This window comes from Elephas maximus, chromosome 2, assembly GCF_024166365.1.
Source record: "Elephas maximus indicus isolate mEleMax1 chromosome 2, mEleMax1 primary haplotype, whole genome shotgun sequence".
NCBI classification, from domain to species: Eukaryota; Metazoa; Chordata; class Mammalia; order Proboscidea; family Elephantidae; genus Elephas; species Elephas maximus.
The window spans coordinates 167399042-167423876 of record NC_064820.1 but is presented as its reverse complement, the minus strand read 5'-3'; the positions used below and the strand labels follow the sequence as shown (position 1 = coordinate 167423876).

Here is a 24835-nt window from a genome sequence, read left to right as displayed (position 1 = left end):
GTATGTTATTACAGGGATCAGTCTTGAATCTTTTTCAATACATTCTTACTAAATAATGCATGATTCACTAAAAACAAAAAATAGAAATAAAAGTACACATATTATACATTTAGATTTTCAGATGCTTTTTCTGGTAATATGTAAGTTTAGGTCACTTAGTCTAAATTTTTAGTTGTATTTTTTTTTTAATTATTATATAATGGTAACAGCCATCATTTATTGGTACTTATATGCCAAGTCTATTATACAACAGCCCTACAAGGCATAGAATGAAGATGGGAGGATCTCCAAGCTAAGTACCCATTTATGAAACAGCATGAGACGACGACACAGCATTACCTGTGCAGCATGTCTGGGGCCTGGTTCAGCAGTGTGTAATACTGTCTCACAAATTCCCGCCCGACCAGCAGGGGACTAGGCTTCTCCATAACCATTGCTTTGGTCAATTCAACCTGGGAGGAGGGGAAAAAATGGTCAAACACGTCCAACCTGAAAAATCAAACGCAAGGGGAGAAAGTGGTGGGGAAGATGACTGAATCCTTTAGCCAAAACCAACTCAAAGATAAGGCCACTTCAGCAACTGTTAGTTTTTAAAAGGAATAAACGTAATAAGAACAAACTAAACCCACAAAGACCAGGTGAGATTTCTATGCATTCAAATGTATTGCAATCACATGACTACATGAGAGGTGGTGGTTAAAAAAAAGCCACCAAGAATTCATCATTACCCCCAATATTCTACTTTCTTAAACAGGATATAAGAACCTCAAAGGAGTGTACTTCCAACATGCATCCCACTAAAACTTTTTGTAAATTATTAAACTAAGTTAAAAGTGTTACAGTTTTAAGGATTACAACTGTTATTATTTATGGCAATTATTAAGTACACAAGTATTAAAACCTAAACAATAAATATAGCTTTGACATAAACACTCTATTATATTGTTAGTCAAACTAAGAGAAATTTTTAATATCTTTAAAAAGAAGCCAGGAAAATAAAAATTTTAAATGTCTAGTTCATCTTATAATGGGACCAAAATTATCTAAAAATAAAAAGGGGAAAGTTAACAAACAAGATGCTTCTACTCAACAATTTCCAAAAAAAAACCAAAACCAAACTGTTGTCAGTGAGTCGATTCCAAATCATAGTGACCCTATGACACAGGGTGGAACTGCCCCCTAGGGTTTCCAAGTTTGTAACCTTTACAGAAGCAGGCTGCCACATCTTTCTCCTGTGGATTGGTAACTGCCAACCTTTCAGTTAACAGCCAAGCAGTTAACCACTACACCACCAGGACTCCTAAATAATTCCTACCACCTCAAAATTATCATGAGGTTTTATTAAGTTAATATCTTTGAGTGCCAAGAAAGGTACCTGGCACACAGTTAAGTCCTTAATTAGTCAGCCACTGTCAAAAAAACCTTTCAGAAAAAAATATTTGACATGAGATAATCCAACTTTTCATTTGAAAGGAGAGAAAAAAATCACCCTGATTTTAACCATAAAGGCAAACAAAGGAATTATGTACAGTTCTAATTACAGAATAAAAGAGTTTGTCTGGTCAATTTCTGAAGAGGCAGTTTGAGTAGACATGTTTATACTGCTCAACTGGTGCATTTCTGGAGCCCTGGTGGTGCAGTGGTTAAGAACTCAGCCTCTAACAAAAGGCTGGCAGTTCAAATCCACCAGCCACTCCTTGGAAAGAAACCCAGTGGGGCAGTTCTATTCTGTCCTATAGGGTTGTTTAAGTCGAAATCAACTCAACAGCAATGGGTTTCTTTTTTCGAGTGCATTCCTGCATTATTCTCGAATAAACCTCCTGTTTATATCTGCCCCCTTTACCACATGCTTTGCCTAAATTCAAAGGCCTGTTCTCTTCACTTTCCCCAAATTATAGCCACTTGATCAATAAGGATCAGCTTCCCAGTCATACTAAGAGTAGTTCGCCTGCAGGCATGACTACCAGGTTATCAGCAACAAGAATTTAGATCCTGAGTCTTAATCAGATGTACTCAAATAGAAATGATCTGAGGCGACCCTCCATTGTTCCCCTGGCTCTTGGTCAAAAAGGGGAGGGTAGATTTTAGGTGTTATTAACCAATCCTAGATTCTTCAGAACTTAAAGGTAACAGCTGGGTATTAGAGCCTGGCAGGCATCTGGCCATGATTTCCAAGTTTTGAGATCTCCCATTACACCTCACTTAAACCAGTTTCTTTTAGTTCCCATGTAAAGTGTCTTTCTTAAAGGGCTTAGCTAGTCTATTTGCAATCCAACATCTGATTCAATCCAAAATGAAAGAAAAAACCCAATATGATTAAGCGACATTTCTACACCTCATGACTAATTCTAGAACTGGCATAGAGGTCTCCCAATTCCCCAGAAACAAGTAAAGCTAAAATTTATCATTTTCATTCCTTTGGCTTGCTCTTAAGGAGCCCTTGGTGCTTCGGTTTGAACCCACCTAGCAGCTCCGAGGCAGAAAGACCTGGTGATCTGCTTCCGTAAAGATAAGAGCCAAGAACACCCTACGGGGACGTTCTACTGTCACATGAGGTAGCTTTGAGTAAAAAATCGACTCGATGGCACCTAACAACAAAGGTTACACTTACGTTTTCTTGTATGTAAAAACGCTAAACAGAAAGTTCCAAGGCTTGAAACTGGTTCTTCCCAGATAGTCACGGCTGAGGACGCGACACTGGACAAACGCGAATTTTTTAAATTTGGGTGGGCCAGAACGATAACCGCAACAGGAAAAACTACAGGTTAAAGCCCAGCTGGAAACCTAATCTCCCTCTTAGAAAACAAAAGCAGTGTACACGTTGCATAGCTACCAAATCTCTTGCCAACTGGATTTTGAGCAGAGCTGGAAACAGCAGCGCCCCACTCAAGATGGCACCTAACCGCTCCGCTTTAAATGTGCTTCTCTCCACAATCCTGCCAATAATCCAATCTCATGCATCAGGCTCTTGAAAGGTCTCACTATGCCTCTTCTGAGTCTCCCACTCCAGAGCTACAAACTGTAATTTTTCCTGTTTTGGTCATCATTTTGGATTACTAAAATTGTAAAAATTTGTGTCTGTTCTGGTTTTGCTTTATCAGCCATGACCGAACAAGTTCAAAGCCCTGGAAAGTTTTACTTCCCTGCCTTATCTAAAACATACCATATATGTACAACATAAAAGCAATTTAAAGGGAAATCTTCATGATAGGAGAAAGAAAATGAAAACAGTACACACTAAGTAAATTCCTGTCTTTTCACATTAGTTGTACTCCCTTCTCTTTAGTACTATATACTCTTATTCCCCAATCATTATTACAAATTTCATCAATATCAGACTAGTAACATTAACCTGTTATCTTTTAATATTGCCAAACAGCTCTGTTCTAAAATAAACTTCTAAATAAGATAGAATACTACTACTCACATCCAATCTTCCTACGCATAAAGATAAAAATTATCTAGGCTATATACCAAAGGTAAATAAATAAATCTATATGTGATCTCAACATCTCTTTTCCCCTCTTGGAGACTACCTAAACCAAACAAAATCAGCGGCCATCAAGGCTGAAAAAAAAAATTAGCACATTACTGATTCGGTCACATCATTATCATCAATATTTTATTTCAGATCATTTTCATAAAGTCAGAGTGTTAACTTTAAACATATTTACATGCTATATTGACCTCTACCTCCTCTGTGGGTTTTTCTTTGCAAACCACTATAACTGGTAGGCTTGTCAAAAAATCAGTATCATTCGCCAAGTTTCCAAAAATTAATTTTTTTCATTAGTTTAACAGTTTAATAGCTTACATTTACTGAATTATTTTGCAAAGTAGAGACTTCATTAGCATGTTCCAATTTTCTAAACATATGCTACTTTATTTTGGGTTGAAATTGTTCAACTTCAGAAACACGTGGTAGTTATTAGCCCACACTCTGGGACTAAAGTTACAAGTTTTAATGCCAGTCATCAGGGTTGTTTCAAATACACTTGTTAGTTGCCTTCAATTCCAACTCATGATTCAACTAATAATGACCCCATGTGTGCAGAGAACTACTTCATAGGGTTTTCAAGGCTGCAACCTTTCGAAAGCAGATCAACAGGCCTGTCTCCCGACGTGCCTCTGGGTAAGTCCAACCACAAACCTTTTGACTAGTAGTCGAGTGCTTAATGGTTTGTGCTACCAAGGGACTCACAAATGCCCTTACAATCTCCCATTTACACTCTAAGCACTATACAGATACACCCCAACTTATAACGGAATTCCGTCCTGCCGACTCCGTCCTAAGTCAGTTCTGACGTTAGTCAGAAACTTTTTTTTTTTTATGGCCTTTTATTATCAGTATCTTTATTAATAATAACATCAAATGTCTGCAAATAAACATCTGAGAATGATAACATCAGCAAATTACGATTACTAACAATAAGATGTACCAAAAAAACAGTAAAATACAGGTCGTAAGTGTAGTTAGTCTTAACACACATACGTCATAAGTCTGGACCACTTGTACAGCTCCATTTAAGCAGCAGAACGGGCTCCTAAAGTCCCTCCATTAAGCTATTCTGTAATAAATGCTGATCTACCAAAAAGCAAGGAAAATGGTAACAGTATTTTTTAATATAAAAAAATATTTCATGTGACGAAAAGTATACTGCATTTTAGTGAAAAGAAACCATATTACTTCACTGCAAAAAACAGGACCAAGTCCTAAAGTAACATATCCAAAGGCTTCAAGAATTTTACATTAGTCCTCTTCAGATAAAACCATGCAAGCTTCTTTCTAAATGTTAAGTGTCATAAGAGTAACCACCCTATCTTAGTTGACTTTATAGCCCCAAAACTCAAGCATCTCACACATAATATGCATAGAATGTTTTGTTTCATTTAACACTCATTCAAATATTAAAATTTTATACACAAAAAAGCTAAGCAAAATGGATTTCTGATGATCTAACTTTATCAAAATTGAATTGTCAGGTTTTCCAAAATTTAGGTTAAAATAGCAGACACACTGTTTCTTTAACAATGAAGAAAAGTTCACAGAGAAAATCAACCTAAGGTAATAGGAATCAGAAAAGTGGTTGCCTGATGGGGAACTAACTGGAAAAGAGCACCAGGGAACTAGCTGAGGTAACAGAAATGTATACATTTGGGTGACAATTAAAAGAATACTATATATAATTTTGGTTTTTTCATTATTGTTATTATATACAACTTAAAAATTGTCAAACTCTCATCCAAAGACTGCATCAAAAGAGTAAAAAAATTACCTACCGACCGGGAAAAAGTTTTTAGCTATGACATTTCCAAACAGCCCCTGATCTCTAAAATCTATATGACACTACAAAAACTCAACTACGAAAAAGACAAATAACCCAATTAAAAAATGGGCAAAAGATATGAACAGACACTTCACTAAAGAAGGCATTCAGGTAGCTAACAGATACATGAGGAAATGCTCTCAACCATTAGCCATTAGAGAAATGCAAATCAAAACTACAATGAGATTTCATCTCGCTCCAACGATGCTGGCATTAATTCAAAAGACACAAAACAATAAATGTTGGAGAGGCTGTGGAGAGACTGGAACACTTATACACTGCTGGTGGGAATGTAAAATGGTACAACCACTTTGGAAATCAATGTGGTGTTTCTTTAAAAAGCTAGAAATAGAACTACCATAAGATCCAGAACTCCCACTCCTTGGAATATATCCCAGAAAAATAAGAGCTTTTACACAAACAGATATATGCACACCCATGTTCCCTGCAGCACTGTTTACAATATTAAAAAGACTGAAGCAACCAAGGTGCCTGCCCATCAATGGATGAATGGATAAATTATGGTATATTCACACAATGGAATACTACGCATTGAAAAAGAACAGCGATGAATCTGGGAAACATATCATAACATGGAAGAATCTGGAAGGCATTATGCTGAGTAAAATTAGTCAGCTGCAAAAGGACAAATATTGTATAAGACCACTATTATAAGAAACTCAAATAGTTTAAATAGAGAATATTCTTTGATGGTTACGAGACGGGGGAGGGAGGGAGGGTGGGAGGGGGCATTCACTAATTAGATAGTAGATAAGAACTACTGTAGGTGATGGGAAAGACAACACACAATACAGGCGAGGTTGGCACGACTGGACTAAACCAAAAGCAAGGAAATTTCCTGAATAAACTGAATGCTTCGAAGGCCAGCGTAGCAGGGGCGGGGGTGTGGGGACCATGGTTTCAGTGGACATCTAAGTCAATCGGCATAATAAAATCTATTAATATTCTGCATCCCACTTTGGAGAGTGGCGTCTGGGGTCTTAAACGCTAGCAAGCGGCCATCTAAGATGCATCAATTGGTCTCAACCCACCTGGATCAAAGGAGAATGAAGAACACCAAGGACACAAGGTAATTACAAACCCAAGAGACAGAAAGGGCCACATAAACCAGAGACTACATCAGCCTGAGACCAGAAGAGCTAGATGGTGCCCAGCTACAACCGATGACTGCCCTGACGGGGAACACAACAGAGAACCCCTGAGGGAGCAGGAGAGCAGTGGGATGCAGACCCCAAATTCTCATAAGACCAGACTTAATGGTCTGAGACTAGAAGGACCCCAGTGGTCATGGGCCCCAGACCTTCTGCTGGCCCAGGACAGGGACCATTGCAAAGTCAACTCTTCAGACAGGGATTGGACTGGACAATGGGTTGGAGAGGGATGCTGGTGAGGAGTGAGCTTCTTGGATCAGATGGACACTTGAGACTATGTTGGCATCTCCTCCCTGGAGCGGAGATGAGAGGGTAAAAAAAAAAAAGAGGGGGTTAAAAGCTGGTGAAATGGACAGGAAAAGAGAGAGTGGAAGGGGGGAGCGTGCTGTCTCATTAGGGGGAGAGCAATTGGGAGTATGTAGCAAGGTGTATATAAGTTTTTGTGGGGACTGACTTGATTTGTAAAGTTTCACTTAAAGCACAATAAAAATTAAAAAAAAATTGTCAAACTGAACCCTTACATTCTGTATATTTCACTGTATATGAATTATTCCTAGCAAAAAATCTAAACAGGTTTTCACATTAAAAAGAAAATCATTGAGATATGAAAGTAATGTATTAAAATAACTAAGAATATTAAAGTATCCTATAACACCAATGACTACAGAACGTACAGGAAAGTATCTGAAGTGATTTAAAACCACACACTGGAAGTTTTGTGAATAATCTTATTTTTTAAAATCACTATTTTCAATGAAAAAGAAAGAAAATTTTGACAAATTTGAGCCCAAAAGATTTAAATCTATATAAACAGATTAAGTTCTAAGAATCTATCCTAATTAGCAAGAAATGTTTGGTGAATCATCTCTCTGGAATCCTCACCTGTGTTTCTGTCCCAAGCATAAAATACAAGCTATGAGAAATACGTGAGGTAGAATCATGCCTCCTGGGAATATTCTATAATCCCACGCTCATTCATCAGAATTCTCGGTTCTATCAAATTTAAAATAATGAAAATAAGTAAATTCAAATGCATTTGTCTCAGAAAACCTGGTGTTTTGCCAGTTATGATCAAATATGACAAATGCTTTATAAACTACGCATATGAATGAAAACATGCTGATTTTTTTTTTTTACTAAGATACTTTCTCATTTATCAAACACTCATGGAACACTGTGTCCTTTTTAAAGAAGTTTTAGAAATTTCTACAACTATGGACTCTAGCTGTGTCTAATATAATCGCATATGCCAATTATCGCTTAGAATAAGAAGCATGACCAAAATTACGAATAGGAAACAAACTAGCTTTATTATTTAAACTGTCAATAGCAACTCTCCCTTCCCCATGCTGATGGGAAGGCTAGAGAACCTCATAGAAGATACAAGCTACTCTCCCAAGTCTGCTCTTCTCAAGCAAGTGTCAAGACAACAAACAAACAATACAAATAGTTGAAATTCAGAGATCTCTCCCTTCCTACACTGCTCTCAGATCAAGGATGCATCTTCTTGGTAGGGTATTACAAGTAACTCGAAAATAATATTCCTAACAATAAGATACACTGAAATCATTATAGCCTAGAAATATTACAGTAAACAGAATAATAAATAAGGCTATGAAGAGTAAGGAGGGGGTGACTCATTTTCATTGAAGAAAGTTTACTTTGCAATAATTTTATATCCAAGTTTACAATATTCCCACTTGTTTGTGAATATCATAAAATCCCAAAATTGCAGCAGGAAAGATAACACATGGAAATGGTTTTCCACATTACCAAAAAAAAAAAAAACCCCAAACCCACTGCCATCTTCATCAGGTCAATTCTAACTCATGGAGACGCCATATGTTAGAGTATAACTGCTTCATAAAGTTTTCTTGGCTGTAATCATTACAGATGCAGATCTTTCACAGTGCCGCTGGGCAGGTTCAAACCACCAACCTTTAGGTTAGTAGTCGAGTGGCAACCATTTGTACTATCCAGGGACCTCGTGTTCCATATACTACTTCCCCTTAAAAACTTTTTCAAGAAACCGTGAAAAGCTACTACGTGCTAGGTTAGGAAAAGGGAAGAATACTTCTACACCTCAAGAAGGAAGAAAAAACTGGCCACTTAGAAACACTTGAGCAAAAGATATTCTAACTGAGCCATCTAAAACAGAGCGTTACTAGTTTTATCAAGGCTATCTTTAGGCACAAGTATAACAAATGAACTTTGAAAATTGCGAGCCTGGTTTTAAAATAATGAGTATTTGAGATGTAACAAAAGGAATACCCAAAAATTTCTTTAAACCAATTCCCATCAAGCAAAATTCTCCAACACCATTTACTAGCTGTGTCCTGGGACTACTAGCTTAATTTCTCCGTGTGCCTCAGTTTTTTCATGTGTAAAATTAAAATCAGGGTTGCTGTATGAATTAAGGAAACCCCGGTGGCATAGTGGTTAAGTGCTACGGCTGCTAACCTAAGGGTTGGCAGTTCAAATCCGCGAGATGCTCCTTGGAAATTCTATGGGGCAGTTCTACCCTGTCCTATAGAGTCGCTATGAATTAAAATCGACTCGATGCCCCTGGGTTTGGTTTTTTGGTTTGGTAAGAATTAAGTGCCTGGTAGACAGTAAGCACCAAATAGGAGTTAGCTGCTTTTATTACAATCAGAAGTATTAATTATAATGAAGGAAAGCATTTCTACATCCCACCCTATTCTGTCACCCAGAAGAGTATTTCTCAATTATTTTGCTAGCAAAATAAAAATGGACAATTTTTATTTCCTGCAAGACTAAAAATCTGCAAGGTAGCTTGGACTAAGGAAGCCCAGGGGACTTAAAAACTTTATATATAACAAAACATTTTCCATTTCAACATGTACAATTCAGTGTCATTATGTTCATCACGCTGTGCACCCATCATCATTATTTTCCATACTTTTCCATCACCTTTACCAGAGCTCAGTGCTCCCTATGCAAAAACTTTACCTTTATAGAGAGAGGACTACTAGGTGACTTCATGAGTGCAGTGGTTCACCTATATGAATGCTACATAAGAAGCCTTGCCTGTGTGCCCACAGAACGTTAAGTGCCCAGTCAAACTGTAAGATCAGATCTTAGAGTGGACATCTCAGTTATTTTAACACAACAGATGCACCATCGAGCTACAATAGTTTCATAATGCAGAAAGTTTTCTATGTCTGGTTACTTTCTCCCAACTTAAAGGGTTAAGATCTAAGTAAGAGCTAAGCATCCTCCTAAAAAATCCCTGGTTTCACTTTTAAATTTATTTTAAACCAAGATAATCACTTACTCTGCTTTCTTAAAGTACTATATCAGAATATTTTCTGATGAAGTTTTCAAATTTTAGGCAAGCAATTTACTTTTGACTTGTCACAATTTTTCTAACAGTATCACAATGTGTTGGCTTTAAGATTCCTCAAAGCAAAACAATGAGAGCACGAGTAGCCACTAGCATCAGAAGCTGCCTAACTTCAGGAAAAGGGATGAGAATCATGGCTAGCCCAAAGATGATTCGTATGAGGCAGAGGCCAGGAACACCTCCCCTCTCCAATTTCTTCACCTTTTCTGATATCAGCCTTCCCTACCATGGCACTCCCTACTTCTCTGCTGGGTTCAATAATTTTTGTTGCAATGGTCACACAGAACTCACAGACCATAATCATGATTATGTGCTTTATTAAGGAAGGAAAAGGCTACAACTTGGGATCAGGAACAACTTGGATATAACTGGATACAACTCAGGAGACACGATACGGTTCTTCAATCAAGACAGCTCCCTAGCAAGACAGCTCTCAGCTTCTCTGCCATGTCTGCTGGCAAGCCAGGCCTTCCCGCTGTCTCTGCCCTCCCAGTTAGGGCAAGCTCCGCAAACAAGTGCCCAGAGGCACCCCACTCCATCAGCAAAAGCCTCCTGTCCAAAGGTACTCAGCTTTCTCTTGCTCCCTGTGTCTGCAACCCCACTGTAGCTGTCCCACACTGGTCTCCTGGTTCCTGCCACGCATACTGCCGCCACCATTTTCTCACGGTCTCAGTCTGTCTTCAGTGTTACAGCTCTCTCTCTCGGGTCCAGGAGGTTCTCAGCTCAGGGACTCTGGATCCAATGAACACGTTCTGCTCCAGACTCTTTCCCCTAAACCTCTGTGCAGTTGATCCTGATGTAAGCCTACTTCTTGTCTATTTCAAGTCACAGACCTCCCACCAGGACCAGGAACTAACCAATTCCCTTGGCAGGCCTTAGTCACTTAATTTGCATAGTAATCAACCAATTCCCAAAAAGTCACTTAATCCTACTGGGTGGTTTCATGTATCCTACTTGCATAATATTCTCATCAATCCCTTGCCAGATTATGGCCTAGCCAATCATTTCTGGCAGAATTATAAAGCAAGGCTAAAAGGCCATAAAAAATATAAGAAAAACCCACTGTACTGCAACATGATAAGGATTTAAGGTAATTTATATTACAGGAAAAAAAGTTTAAAGGGAATAAAATTTATTATTAGCTGCCCATATACACTAAGAAATGTTGTGTTTTACACAATTCTCATCAAATCAGAAATGCACAGAACACCTTCAACTAAGTGCTCTTCCAAAAAAAGCATGCATGACATGAAGACTGGAGATGTCATCAATGATGCTTCACAGATTAATAACACAATCACTGATTCACTGTGATTTTGATGGGCAGACCCTACTACTAATTATTCTATTACCTTCCAAATTCCCACTTTACCTAAAGTTGTCAAACTGCATGGCAGCTTTAAATTCCCCATCTATAACTTTGCTGCACAGAGAAATGAAAGGATATGTCCTTCATCTGAGACTAAAATCAAAATAACAAAATGCCTTAACAGTTCATGAACTGTAAGTGCTGGTTTTAAAAAGAAAAAATACAGTAATATATAATAAAAGATTAGTATTTGGAATGTACGTAGAATTCATATTCAAATCAGTAAAATAACCACCCAAGAGAAAAACAAAGGAAATAGAACAAGCAATTCTCAGGAAAGTACTAAGTGTGCAACAGAGAAGAGAGACTACCTCACTAAGGAACCAGTAAAGTACAAATGAAAACCTATCACTTCTAAGAGACATCGCTCCCCATAGTATACTCAAATCTCAGGCAATATCAAATATTGGCAAGGAAGAAGGAAAAAGAACTTTCAAGACTGTTGGAGGGAATGTCAAGTGGTACAACCACAGTGGAGAACAATTCTGCGGTTGTCAATAAAACCAAAATGTTCTGATGAATAATCTGGCAGTTTTCTTCTAGGTGTATATATCAGAGGAACTCACCCATGTGCACAAGGAGACATGCACACAGAAATTACTGCAGCCTATTTCTAAAACACAAAACTGCTAACAGCTTAAATGTCCATCAAAAGGGAAATGGATAAGTTGTGGTTTATTCACATCATGGAAACCTCTACACATAGGAAAATTATATGGATACTTCTGGGATTTAAAAACTGGTACTGTTAATAGTCATGCTGGGTTAACTGGGGTGAATTGGGACACGTCCTGGCAAACCAGGACGTCACCCTATTTATAGCAGTAAGAAATTCAGAATGGAACAGATCTCAAAAACAATGTTAAAAAGAAAAAAGCCAGCTGCCAAATACATACTGTTATGCTTAAGTGCTTTTAGTATACACTGAGCAATACCAGATATTGTTCATTGGTACCTATGTAAATGTATTTTAAAATATTCCCTAGATGTACAAATAGACATACAGATCAATGGAAGAGAGTTCAGAAATATACCCACATATGACTTGACACCTTATTTTCTGTTTTTTTTTTTTTAATTTTACTTTAGATGAAGGTCTACAGAGCAAACAAGTTTCTCATTAAACAACACATATATTGTTTGGCGCCACTGGCTGCCAGCTCCAAAACATGTCAACACTCTCCCCTTTTCGACCCTGGGTTCCCCATTACCAGCTTTCCTGTCCTCTCCTGCCTTTTTGTCCTTACCCCTGGGCTGGTGTGCCCATTTAGTCTCGTTTTGTTCTATGGGCCTGTCTAATCTTTGGCTGAAAGGTGAAACCTCAGAAGTGACTTCGTTACTGAGCTACAAGGGTGTCCGGAGGTCACATGGACAGCTTATTTTAAACAGAAGTGCAAAGACAAGTCAGTAGAGAAAGAGTACTCAATGAACAGTGCTAGAAGAATTGGACGCATGCAGAAAAAAATAAAACCTTGACTCACACCTCACACCATATACAAAGTTTAGCTCAAAATGGGCTACAGGCCTAAATTTAGTACCTAGAACTGTAAAACTTCTGGAGAAAACCTGCATGACCTTGGACTAAACAAAGATTTTAGATATGACACCAAAAGCACAATCCATAAAAGAACAAGTTGATAAAATGGACATCATCAAAATTAAGAAAAAAAAATTCTGCTCTGCAAAAGACAGATAAGAATGAAAATACAAGCCAGAGTGGGAATAAATATTTGCAAATCATATATCCGATCAAGGACTTGCATCCAGAATAACGAACTGTCAAAACTAAGAATACAAACCCCATAAAATAAGCAAAACAATTAAAAGACACTTCACCAGAGAACTTATATGAATGCCAAATAAGCACATGACGGAGATTTTGAATGGCATTAGTCATTACAGAAATGCAAATTAACCCCAGTGAGTATCACTACACACCTGTCAGAATAATTTAGGATTAAAAAATATGACCATATCAAGTGTTAGCCAGGATACAGAGGAACTGAAACTATCACACATTGCTGGTGTGAATACAAAATGGTACAAGACGGTAAATATATACCTACTGTATGATCTAGCCATTCCACCCTAAGGTATTTATCCAAGAAAAATGAAGACATACACCCATACAAAGACTGGTGCACAACGGTCACAACATTTTTATTTGTAATAGCCAAAAACTGAAAACAAACGAATATCCACCAACAGACAAATAGAAACACTGGTGGTATACCAGCTAAACGACGGAATACTGCTCAGCCATAAGGGTGAATTAACTAGTAATCCACAAAATAATATGAATGAATCTCATAATAATTACACTGAGAGATAACAGAAAAAAAAAAAAAAAAAAAGAGCCCATACTGTAGTATCCCATTCATGCAAAAATTCCAGAAAAAACAAGCTAATCTACAGTGACAGAAAAGAGATCAAGGATTTCCTGGGGGCAGAAGGTGAGAGGTAGGGGTAAGAAAAAGCAAATGCAAAGGGCATGACAGAAACCTTTGGGTGTGATAGACATGTTCACTATCTTGACTATGATGGTATCATTGATATAGGATGTATAAGCCCACTGCCACTGCCGTTGAGTAGATTCCAACTCATAGTGACCCTATAGGACAGAGTAGAACTACTCCACAGAGTTTCCAAGGATCGCCTGGAGGAATCGAACTGCGGACCTTTTGGTTAGCAGCCACAGCACTTAACCCCTACGCCACCAGGGTTTCCTCACTGATGTATATGTATATAAAAAAATTATCAGATTAAATACATTAAATATACGCATTTATCATATGTCAATTATATCTCAATGAAAGTGTTTAAAAATATATTCTTAAACCCACCAATAAAATAGTTTGTGAAGACAGAGTAGTCAGGATAAAGGCTGTCTCAAAAAGAGGGGAATCGGAAGAAAAGTCTTAAAAAAGTGATGCAAAATGTTAACTGTCAATTCTGAGTACACTGGTTATGTTTTATTTTATAAATTCAATCAAAAAATACTAAAAAAAAATATACCACAATGGTTTGTGTGTACCAACATGAGATCCCTAAAGTACCATGTGTTAAGAGTTTTATAGAAGCCAAAGTCTGTGTTCAAACCAAGAGGCACAGCACCTCACCGGATCTGAGCAGATCAACTGTTCAATTTATTTTCTGAACTCCTGAATTTACCACCTGTCATCTCCCATCAAAAGGATTCCTAATAGATCCACGGAAAACTGGTTGATTCTAGGGCTAGAGCAGGCAAAATACAAGATGGGCCAAGATGGGCCTAGAACACTTGGTAATAGAACAAAATGCTTTAAAAAAAAAAGACAAAAGGAAGTGGTGTATCAAAAAGACACAGGAGCCAAAACTAGAGCAACAAAATACGGTTAATATTGCACTACAACTCAAAGAGCAACATCAGTAATCCATGAGTCCACACTGAAATAAGTGACTGCATAAAAAAATAAATGAATAGAAACAAATCAGTCCCACAAAAGAATTTCAAAAAATGTAGATGAAATAAAAAATTACTATTTGACCACAATAATAATAGCCACAGGCAATAAATAAGCACAGATAAGAATATCTGGATAGCTTCAAAGTCTCTCCCTCAAAATATTAATTACAATGGTAGTTTTTAATGTATGTCCACAAATTCTTTGATTCTCCCTCCCAGGGAGTAATGCTTCATTCTCCATTCCACCCCTCTTCTCACCTCACAGAGGGTGTAGGTTAGGCTTATTTACCAGCTTCTGATAAATACAGTATAAAAAAGGGGAAAAACACCAACCTAACAGACATGTTAATCAAGTTATCAAGGTTAAATTCAACCCATAATTTATATACCCCCTGGTATGATGTCGTAAGAAGAGCCAATCACTTCTGTGGTATTCTTCCCAGAAATTCATAACCTCAGTCTAATCATAGCAAAACAGACAACCCAAACTGAGAGGCATTCTACAAATACCTAACAAGTACTCTTCAAAAATATCAAGCATGAATGGTAAGAAAGATCTTGTCATACGGAAGAGACTAAGGAGACATGATGACTAAATGCAATATGGTATCCTGGGTTGGATCTGGAACAGAAAAGGGATATTAGTGGAAAATTGAAAAAATTCAAATAAGCCTTATCATTTAGTCAAAAGTAATTTCTTAGTTTTGATAGACATACCATGATTACATAAGATGTTAACATTAGGGAAGCTAGGTGACAGGTATACGAGACCTCTCTGTACTGCAACTCTTACGTAAATCTAAAATAATTTTAACGATAAAAACACTTCAAGGCAGGTATTGGAAAACTTAATTCACTATTTAATAATATACTACACATAGTTTATAACACTTGCCTGATGTCATTTCTATTAGTATACCTTCCCCCAGCTCTAAGTTATAAGGCAGTAAGCTGTGTTCATAATTAATAAACTGTGTTATTTATAATCAAAATGAAAAGGTAGAGTTAATACAAATGCCTCGTGTATCAAATTCCTAAAAACAGGAATTTCCTACTCTTAGATGCCATAAAACATAAGTTGTTATACAAGAACTGTACTTGAGGCACAGCCTACAGGATTGCAGAAACAGAAGAAACATGGAAGGGCAGGTTGGTGCCACACTTAAGGATTCTGTTGTACCTTTCAACTTTTTTTTTAATAGGGAAAAAACTGGCACACATCTGCAGTACTCTACTAAGTACCACATGGTTTATAAGGTAGCTTAGATGAGGCCATTTGATTAGTTCCTTGAAAAGAGAATTACAAAGATGAAACCTAGGATCTAGTCTTGTCCCCACCACTTATGTGCCCTCATGCGAGTGACTTAAGCTTTTAAAGCTTCAGTTCTCTCCGTAAATATATAAAAAATAGCTAAGATGTGCGAAAACTTTTAAAATATGTAAAACCAAAACCCATCGCCGTCCAGTTGACTCTGACTCGCAGAGCTGCCCCATAGGGTTTCCAAGGAGCGCCTGGTGGACTCAAACTGCCGACTTTTTGGTTAGCAGCCAAACTCTAAACCACTGTACCACCAGGGCTCCAAAAAAAAAAAAAAATTTGCAAAGAGCTACACAAATACATCATACCAATGATTACACCCCTACAAAGTAGACATGTGCCCCATTCAGGAAGATAGGTTTCTTACACTGAAGGATCTTTAATCTTTAATTAAGCACATAGGCTGAACAGCTAAGAAATATTACAATAAGACAGATCCCTGACACAAGTGGAAATCTATCATTTGTAGTCATCTAAAGACCTTATTGCAGTCGTGGTTCAGTGGTACAATTCTCACCTTCCATGTAGAAGACCCAGGTTCAATTCCCAGCCAATGCTCCTCACTGACTCTGTCATTGGAGGCATGTTGCATGTTGCTATGATGCTGAACAGGTTTCAGCAAAGCTTGACAGACTAGGAAAAAAGGTCTGGTGATCTACTTCCAAAAACCAGACAATGAAAACTCTATGGATCACAATGGTAAGATTCTGTTGTGCATAATATTGAAGGCAGACTTGACAATAACTAGCAATGCTAAAGACCCTATTTATTAGATCACAGATTGTAGAGAATTTTTTTTTTAATTGTGTTCTGCTTTATAAAGCCCACTTTTTGTTCTTCATGTGCAGATTATTCCTAGCTCTTCACCCTATCCTTCAGCTTGCAATTCAGCCTTCTCCAACCAAGGCCAGGCATGGTGTCTATGAATACATAAAAAGAAAAAAGAAAGCAGACTTTTGAATAATATTTTAAAATATAAACCTAGTTTAACTGCCACAATGTGATCACTGACTACAGTTGCAGAATCTAAATTTAACTTGAGAGCTGAAGGACCGTACCGCTACTAGGAAAGGTTTCCCACTAGTTGTTGACACCTGGCCAGCCAAAGAAAAAAGGTCTACCTACTTTGACAATGATCCCCCTTTGTAAAGTTTCAAAGCATCCAGCCAATCATAGTTTTGTCCAGTCCAAGGCAGCCTTAAAACACAATATAATAAAACTTTTTTTTTTTTAGTAACACACAACGCCTATCTAAACTTCCAGATATTTTAAAAACCAATCTAATTGCAAAGCATTAAGAAAACACCAGTGGGCACTTTTATGAAACCAAAAAAAAAAGTTGGTTTAAGTCACAAATTCAGGCTTTACATTAAATCTCATCTTTTGAGCACTGGCCCATCTATCCTTCTACAAATCATACACAACTCACAAACTTATAAAAACTAACCTCTGCCCTTTACTTTCTGTGCAAAGCATTAAAATAAGTTCAAGTAAAAGATCCCTAATGTAAATTACAAAAATTGCTGCAAGGGTCACCAACGAACTTTACCAAATCTCCTGATGATCTCTTATTAAACTATTAGCTAAGAACAGCAAATCAAGTGTGAGGTAAAGAAAACCACTGCCTACTTTTCTACCTGTTAGAAGAGGTACGTCTGCTCCGATTTGAAAGGATTTAACTCTTAACAAAAGTACTAATGGCTTGATTGGAAAGTAAGGCTCAAGTCTTATATTATCACAATTTGCTTCATTTCGCTTGTTTTTGATAAATACATGCACAGCAGGCCAACTGGGGTACCAACAATAGGAACATCACTTAATTTTATTTCTCCCCAAATGACAGCAATTTGCCTGAGGCCAAAAACAGTATTTTGTTAATACTTGAAGGGATTACTGACAAAACTTTCCCTCAATTAATACATAGTTATTTCATCCCGATAATATTTAACCTCAAGTAGTACTAAAAATGGCTGGAATCAAATGTGTAGGTCTGTCATCATAGTGTGTCAATATTTGATAATCTAAATTGCTCATCTTAAGTCCTAAAACACTTATTTCACAGTTAATTCCTCTTTAAATGCAGGTAACAGAAATTGTTACACAACTGCAAGTTCCAAATAAAACAATGTTATATCCAAATGGAACTGTAATTTATGGCAACAACTAAACGTAAGAACTTGTCCACACAACATTCTGATCTTTTACTGCTACTTTTTGTTTAGAAACATGGGGGGAAGTACAAGGTAAAGGAAAACACATGCAAGTATTAAATCCCCTCATTGTCTTAACTTACAAAGAATGTACATAATGTGTACCCTCTGGCTGCAAAAACTCCTTAAAGAGCAATCCTAAAGAGTATGAGCGCATACAGTAAAAAGGACAATTTTTTTTAAAAAAGAAAAAAAAGCAGAACAGGTTGAAAGCCATTCAATTCAAAACTAATTTAGAACAGCTAATCCCAAAGCTTCTTTTGCAGTTTTGTCTTAGAGACACCTGTGATGCAAATTAATAATTTTGACTTGCAACTTAAGAACATTCATTATTTCATTAAGCCAAAGTGTATACAGGCTTTAAAAAATCTAACTCTGCTACAAAGATAAAAACTCAAGCCTTCGAAGATGAGAAAGGTGTGTTCCACTTTTTTGCGTCTACACAGGAGCAGAGTAAATGCTCAATAGCTGAATGTAGTAAGGCTTTCAACCACAGAAGATCCCAACTCCACAAGAGTACAATTTCCAACATACCCCTATCACCCGCGATTCATCTAGCATTTATAACCTCCAGAGGTCAAATTTATCCTGTAACGGGGAGCCATCCTTTCCATTCCAATTTTTAACCCACAGATACTGCTGAGATCTGAAACTCTTCATTCTAAACCTCATTTTCTTCAATTATAAAACGAGGAAGTTTAAACTACCTTCTCAAAGGTCTTTCTCAAAAATCTGCTCTGATTAAAAAAAAAAAAAAAGAAGGATTCAAGACCTACATATCAGAGTCTAACTTCCTGCTGGCGAGAATGTCCCATTACCTCGCTGAGTTTCAAATCTGATGAGGAACACAGTCCATGTTCGTCGGCATTTATTCATTTTTCTACTTTTTCCAGAAGCTGTTAGGGCAGCACATCCCTCAGCTATCCCAGCGAATACAGGCAAAAAGGGAAGCTCAAACCCTCTTTCTTTGTCATAATTCCACTTCCAACCTTTGATCATCTCCGTGGAAGGCCACCACTGGCCTCAAGTACAAATGCCGCAGAGACTTCTCGGCAATTGTGTCTTCCGAGGTGGATGCTGCCCCCAGTGACGCCTGCTCTCGGGGCAAAGGTGCCCTGGGACCGCACAAGCCGTTGGAGCAAAGAATAAAACAGGCTCGGGGGCTAGAAGTCAGGCAGCCTGAGTTGAAATACCTGTCCCTTACCGTCTGCGTACCTTTGGCCATGTCACTCCACCTAGGTGCTTTAAAGTCCGCTGTAAAACGAGGAAAACAATTGTACCTACCTCACTGGGTCGTTGGAAGGATTAAATGAAATACATACAAGTTGCTCAGCACAAAGCCTGGCCCAAAAGGAAGGGCTTAGAGACATTAGTTATTGTTATTGCTAATTCTCCATGCACAAGGCCGCTCGCTCTGTACTCCCTGGAAGGTCGAAAAATTCTGATCGCACTTGAAGGTCGCCCCTACCCCTCGCTCCCGGTCCGGGCCAAGTCTGAGCCTCTAGGCGCGGGGAGAAAACACTCGGCTGGCGCGTGGGATGGACAGAGGATGGATGGGGCGGGCGGCGGGAAAAGCCGGCCAGCCGGCTCGCAGTCCCTCCCTGGCCGCGCGAGGCTCCCGGCCCCCCGAGATGGCCCTGGGGCCCGGGCGGCGGCCGCGGCTCGCTCTCGCCCCGCGTGGCCGTTGGACGCGGCACGTGCACGCGGCGGCCACGGCCTCGCGCTCCGGACGGTGGGGGTAGGGGAGGCAGAGAGCCGCTGCGCGCGCCTGCGGCCGTTGGGGGGAAGGGGGGGCGCGCCTCGCGCCGCCGCCACGGCAGCCGCTCGGACCTCTCCGTCTAACAGCAGCCCCAGCTCGGCCTCGTCCTCGGGCGGCCCAGCCCCGCCCACGCCCCAGCCTACCTGCGCGGCTGAGCGGGAGAGGAACAAGCTCTGCTCCACAGTAGGACGGATGGCAGAGGACCCTCACGGAACTGCGTCCGCACACACGCGTGCTCCGCCGCCGGTGTATATAACCACGACTCAGCCTAACTTGTTGCGGCCAGGCCGGGCGAGCGGATGGCCAATCCCGAATGCGCCCTCTGGGCTCTTCGAACCACAATTGGATATTGACTCAGGGTGAAGGCGTGGCTCTTGATTGGCTTGGACTAGGGCGTATGAGACTGTAAGGATCGCGTTTCCCTAGTAACGGATTGGCACTCAGAAAAACCAATAACTTAAAGGTACAGTGAAAAGGAGGGTGGGAAGTTATGTGACCGATACCCGTAATAGCCAATAAATCCATGAAACTACTCTCATTCGCTAAAACGTCGTCCCCTGGGCGGAGATCCGTTTTCCACGCAGGAGCGGTTGCTCCACAAGGTGGGGCCCGTGTACTTTGGGGAAGTAAACCCCAAGTAACTAGGAGGTGGGCTGCAGAGAGGCCAAGGAAGTCCCTGGCCAATCGTAACGCCGGAAGGGGCTGATTGACGCGGGGGTTGGCTCCAAGGAGACCGAACCCCAGGGCCGCCGTGCCCTCTGGGGCGTTTATAGGAGTTTCCAGGCTCTGGCTTCTGTTCTCTTTCCTTTCTTTCTCTTGTTTGATCCGGCCCCAGGGTCCTTTTTCCCGCCTTTTCCGCACAGTTGGTACTAGGGGAACCAAGGGGTAAAATTCCCCGTTAAGTTTTTGTTTTTAATCTTTTATTTAATTTTTTTTTTTTTAATTTCTATGCGGCTGCCTAAGGGCACTTGCTGAGTCTTACCTTTAGCTAGCGCTATTGTTGGACTTGGACCACAGTTAAAGGAAAACAAAAGAAGAAAATAGTTTCTGTTGTGTGTGTAAGAAATGTAAAAAGATCACATGTGAAAACTACTGTTGAGTTTGAGAATGTATATGTCCACCCCATTCCCTCTTGGCAAATGCTGCGGTTGCTTAAACCAATGGTGGGCTTATGGGGGTTTTAATCAGACTTTCCATTTTGGTTGTTGCAGAGGGAACGTCTCCCGTCAAGTTTGGGCCTAATGCAACATCACATCTTGTGTGTGTCCCCAAGATTGTCATTCCTTTTTCTAATTGCTGTGTATACATGGGACTTGGAAGACTTGCTTTTTCTTCATGCCTTTGCATCTTTAGAAGATAACTTGTCCAACTCCTGCATGGATACTCCAAAGATTCCCCGAAACGGTTAGGCTAAATGGCCCTCCAGCCTGGTTCTGTCCGTGTGTCTTAGTATTTTGCTGTGTCCTTTGTTGGTCACCACAAGCATTTTATATAGGAATATGGTTGGTTCCAACACATTAGGCATAAACTCGCATTCTCATTCCAGGTATGTAAGCAGCTGGGAGGGTCTTCTTACATTTTGCCAATAACGTTGGAAATGAAGCAGGTGGAGCGTCTCTGGATGCAGAGAAAGGCCAAGCAGGATGGCCTAGCCAGGGCTGAAAGGAGAAATGGGCACCCGCCGCATCTGAACCAAATCCAGCCCTGCTCTTCCTCTCTGCACTGCCGGCCTGGCAGACGAGACTGGAGACCAGGGGAGGCCTCAGGAGCCATGAGAAAGGCCCCGCTGGTTCCCCCAGGTCTCACTCCCTTATCAGCCCTGCTTATTCAGTGTTGACTGAGTACCAGGGCTAGGAGTCAGAAATGATCAAGATGCTGTTCACTGTCACCCATTCAACAGAGGGGTGCAACACTGGGACACGGATCCCAAAACAGGCATCAAAGGGTCTGTGGGGGGAAAGGAAGGAAATCAGCCTACAGGAAAGAAGCAGCTAAAAAATGTCTGAGGTAAGGGACCTTAAGATCATGTAAGGCATGTGAAGGAATTTGGGCTTTATTCTGTAGGTGGAAGGTTTTTTCAAGGGTGGACTAAGGTTTACATTTTACAAAAATGACTGTACTGAGAGCAGATTGACAAAAATAAACAAGATTGGTAATTTAACCCAGGTGGCCTGTGATGTGGGAAATGGCTTCTCTTGATCACATTTGGAAGGAGTATTAAATGATACAGCTTATTTTATAAGGCAAGTAGGCAGTGTCTATTAAAATTGTGTGTGTCCCTAAATAAAATTCTACTTCTTGGTAGACAGGTACATTTGTTTACAGAGAGGCCTGTACCAGAGTGTTTATTGCAGCATCGTTAGAATACTTAGAAGTAGAATATTAAAATAATATTCGTCAATTGGCAAACTGTTTAACGGTGGTATACCTGTAATATAGGATACTTATGCAGTAGTTTAAAAAAAGAATATATGGATATGAACTGATGTCCACTTGTTAAATGGATTGTTAATTTAAAAAAAGTCATTCAATGAAACATACAGTGAAGTCCCATTTATGTCAAAAACAAAAAAAATGCTCATTTTGTATGTTAAAGTATATATGTAAATGTATGGGGAAAGTTCTGAATTTAAAATAAATTCAGTCATTACTCCTGGAGAGTTCAGTATGTAGGGAGGGATGAGGGTAATGTATCTGAAATGTTTACAATGGTACTGTGTTCACATACTGTGTTGTGTAATGGGAGGGAATGAGGGAGAGGAGGAAGGAAGGATTATGGGAGGGAGAATGTGGGCAAGACAACCCCTCAGATGGCTGTTGCTGTCTTTCATGGGAGAAAGGGAGTTAACATCCTCCCGTCAAAGCTTCCCCATCCAGATAAACCCTCTAGATCCAGACAATGGATATTTAGTAAATGTTCGGTAGTTAACTTACTACCAACAAATTGTCTAAAACGTGGTTGAGAGGTTGTCTCCAACATCCCCCCCCGCAAGGACATATTTGGCATTGTCACAGCTAGGTAGAGGCCACTGGCATCCAGTGAGTAGAGACCAGGAATACACAGGAGAACCCCCAAAACAGAGACTTATCCTGCCAAACCCCAATTATGTAGAGGTTGAGAAACCCTCGTCTATAGACCCATTTAAGTCATCTATGGGAGAATCTCAAGCCTTCTTCTGGTCTTTATCTCCGCTGCCAAGCAAGTTCTACAAACCCCTCCAGTACATTCTTTCACCCCTGCCTTTCTATCAGCTCTCCCGAGAGCTCTGAGAATCGGGGTGGAAGGAGAATGAACAAGACCCCAGAACATACAGTTTGATAGGAGGAGTGCAAGGGTGGTGGGAAATACTAACTAGGTAAGAAAAGTTTCTTGAATATCATCTGAATCAATGTTTCTCAAACATAGTTACTCATTTATGAAGAGTGATGAAAAATATGTGTGTATCTTTAACTGTTAAACTCCCACCTATGACCAAAGACCTAGTATAATAATTTTCATTGCAGCATTGTTTAAAGTAGAAGGAAACAGGAAACAACTCAAGTATCTAGCTACATGGTACTGATGAGATACAATGCTAAAATACAACACACTCTTACAGTGAACTGTCATGCAATCACAGAGAAAATGAGGTAGATCTACATGTATACTTGTAGTGAGATCACCAAGAGATATTGTTAAATGAAGAAAGCAAAATGAAGAATAATGGGAAGAGTGTGCCACCATTTGTGCAAAAAGAACAAATGGAGGCTATGTTGTTGTTAGGTGCCATTGAGTCAGCTGCAACTCACAGCAACCCTATGGACAACAGAAGGAAATACTGCCTGGTCCTGCGCCATACTCAAAGTCATTACTGTGTTTGAGCCCATCATTGCAGCCACTGTGTCAATCCATCTCGTCGAGGGTCTTCCTCTTTTTCTCTTCTTTTCCAGGGTCCCTGCTGATAACGTGTCCAAAGTATGTGAGATGAAGTCTTGACATCCTTGCTTCTAACAGACATTCTGGCTATATTTCTTCCAAGACAGATTTGTTCTTTCTTTTGGCAGTCCATGGTATATTCAGTATTATTTGCCAACATCATAATTCAAAGGCATCAATTCTTCTTCAGTCTTCCTTATTCATTGTCCAGCTTTCGTATGCTATGAGTCAGCTGAAAACACCATGGTTTGGGTCAGGCAGTTTAGTCATTAACGTGACATCTTTGCTTTTTAACACTTTAAAGAGGTCTTTAGCATCAGATTTGCCCGATGCGATACACCGTTTCATTTCCTGACGACTGCTTCCATGGGCGTTGATTGTGGATACAAGTAAAATGAAATCCTTGACAACTTCAATATTTTCTCCGTTTATCATGATGTTGCTTATTGGTCTAGTTGAGAGGATTTTTGTTTTATGTTGAAATGTAATCCATACTGGAGGCTGTAGTCTTTGATCTTCATCAATAAGTGCTTCAAGTCCTTTTCACTTCAGCAAGCAAGTTGCGGTATCTGCATATCACATGTTGTTAATGAGTCTTCATCCGATCCTGATGCCCTGTCCTTCTTTATATAGTCCAGTGTTATGGTTTGAATTGTGTCCCCAAAAATGTGTATCAACTTGGCTAGGCCATGATTCCCAATATTGTATGATTGCCCACCATTTTGTTATCTGATGTGATTTTCCTATGTGTTGTAAATCCTACCTCTATATGTTAATGAGGTGGGATTAGCATTAATTATGTTAATGAGGCAGGGCTCAATCTACAAGATTAGGTTGTATCTCAAACCAATCTCTTTTGAGATATAAAAGAGAAAAGAGATCAGAGAGGCAGGGGGACCTCATACCACCAAGAAAGCAATGCCAGGAGCAGGGCATGTCTTTTGGACCTGAGGTT

General features: G+C 39.5%; 1 protein-coding gene across 1 annotated transcript in view; it reads right to left on the bottom strand.

The window, feature by feature from the left end:
* The window catches only part of G3BP1 (G3BP stress granule assembly factor 1), a 44866-nt gene extending 24647 nt beyond the window's left edge, over positions 1-20219 (bottom strand). The window contains exons 1-2 of the mRNA XM_049874160.1: positions 20108-20219; positions 340-452 (exon numbers count right to left, since the gene is read on the bottom strand). Of these exons, the coding sequence (XP_049730117.1) occupies positions 340-434 (95 nt within the window). The 5' untranslated portion in view covers positions 435-452; positions 20108-20219. The remainder of the gene's footprint in view (positions 1-339; positions 453-20107) is intronic.
* Positions 20220-24835: the final 4616 nt, after the last annotated feature.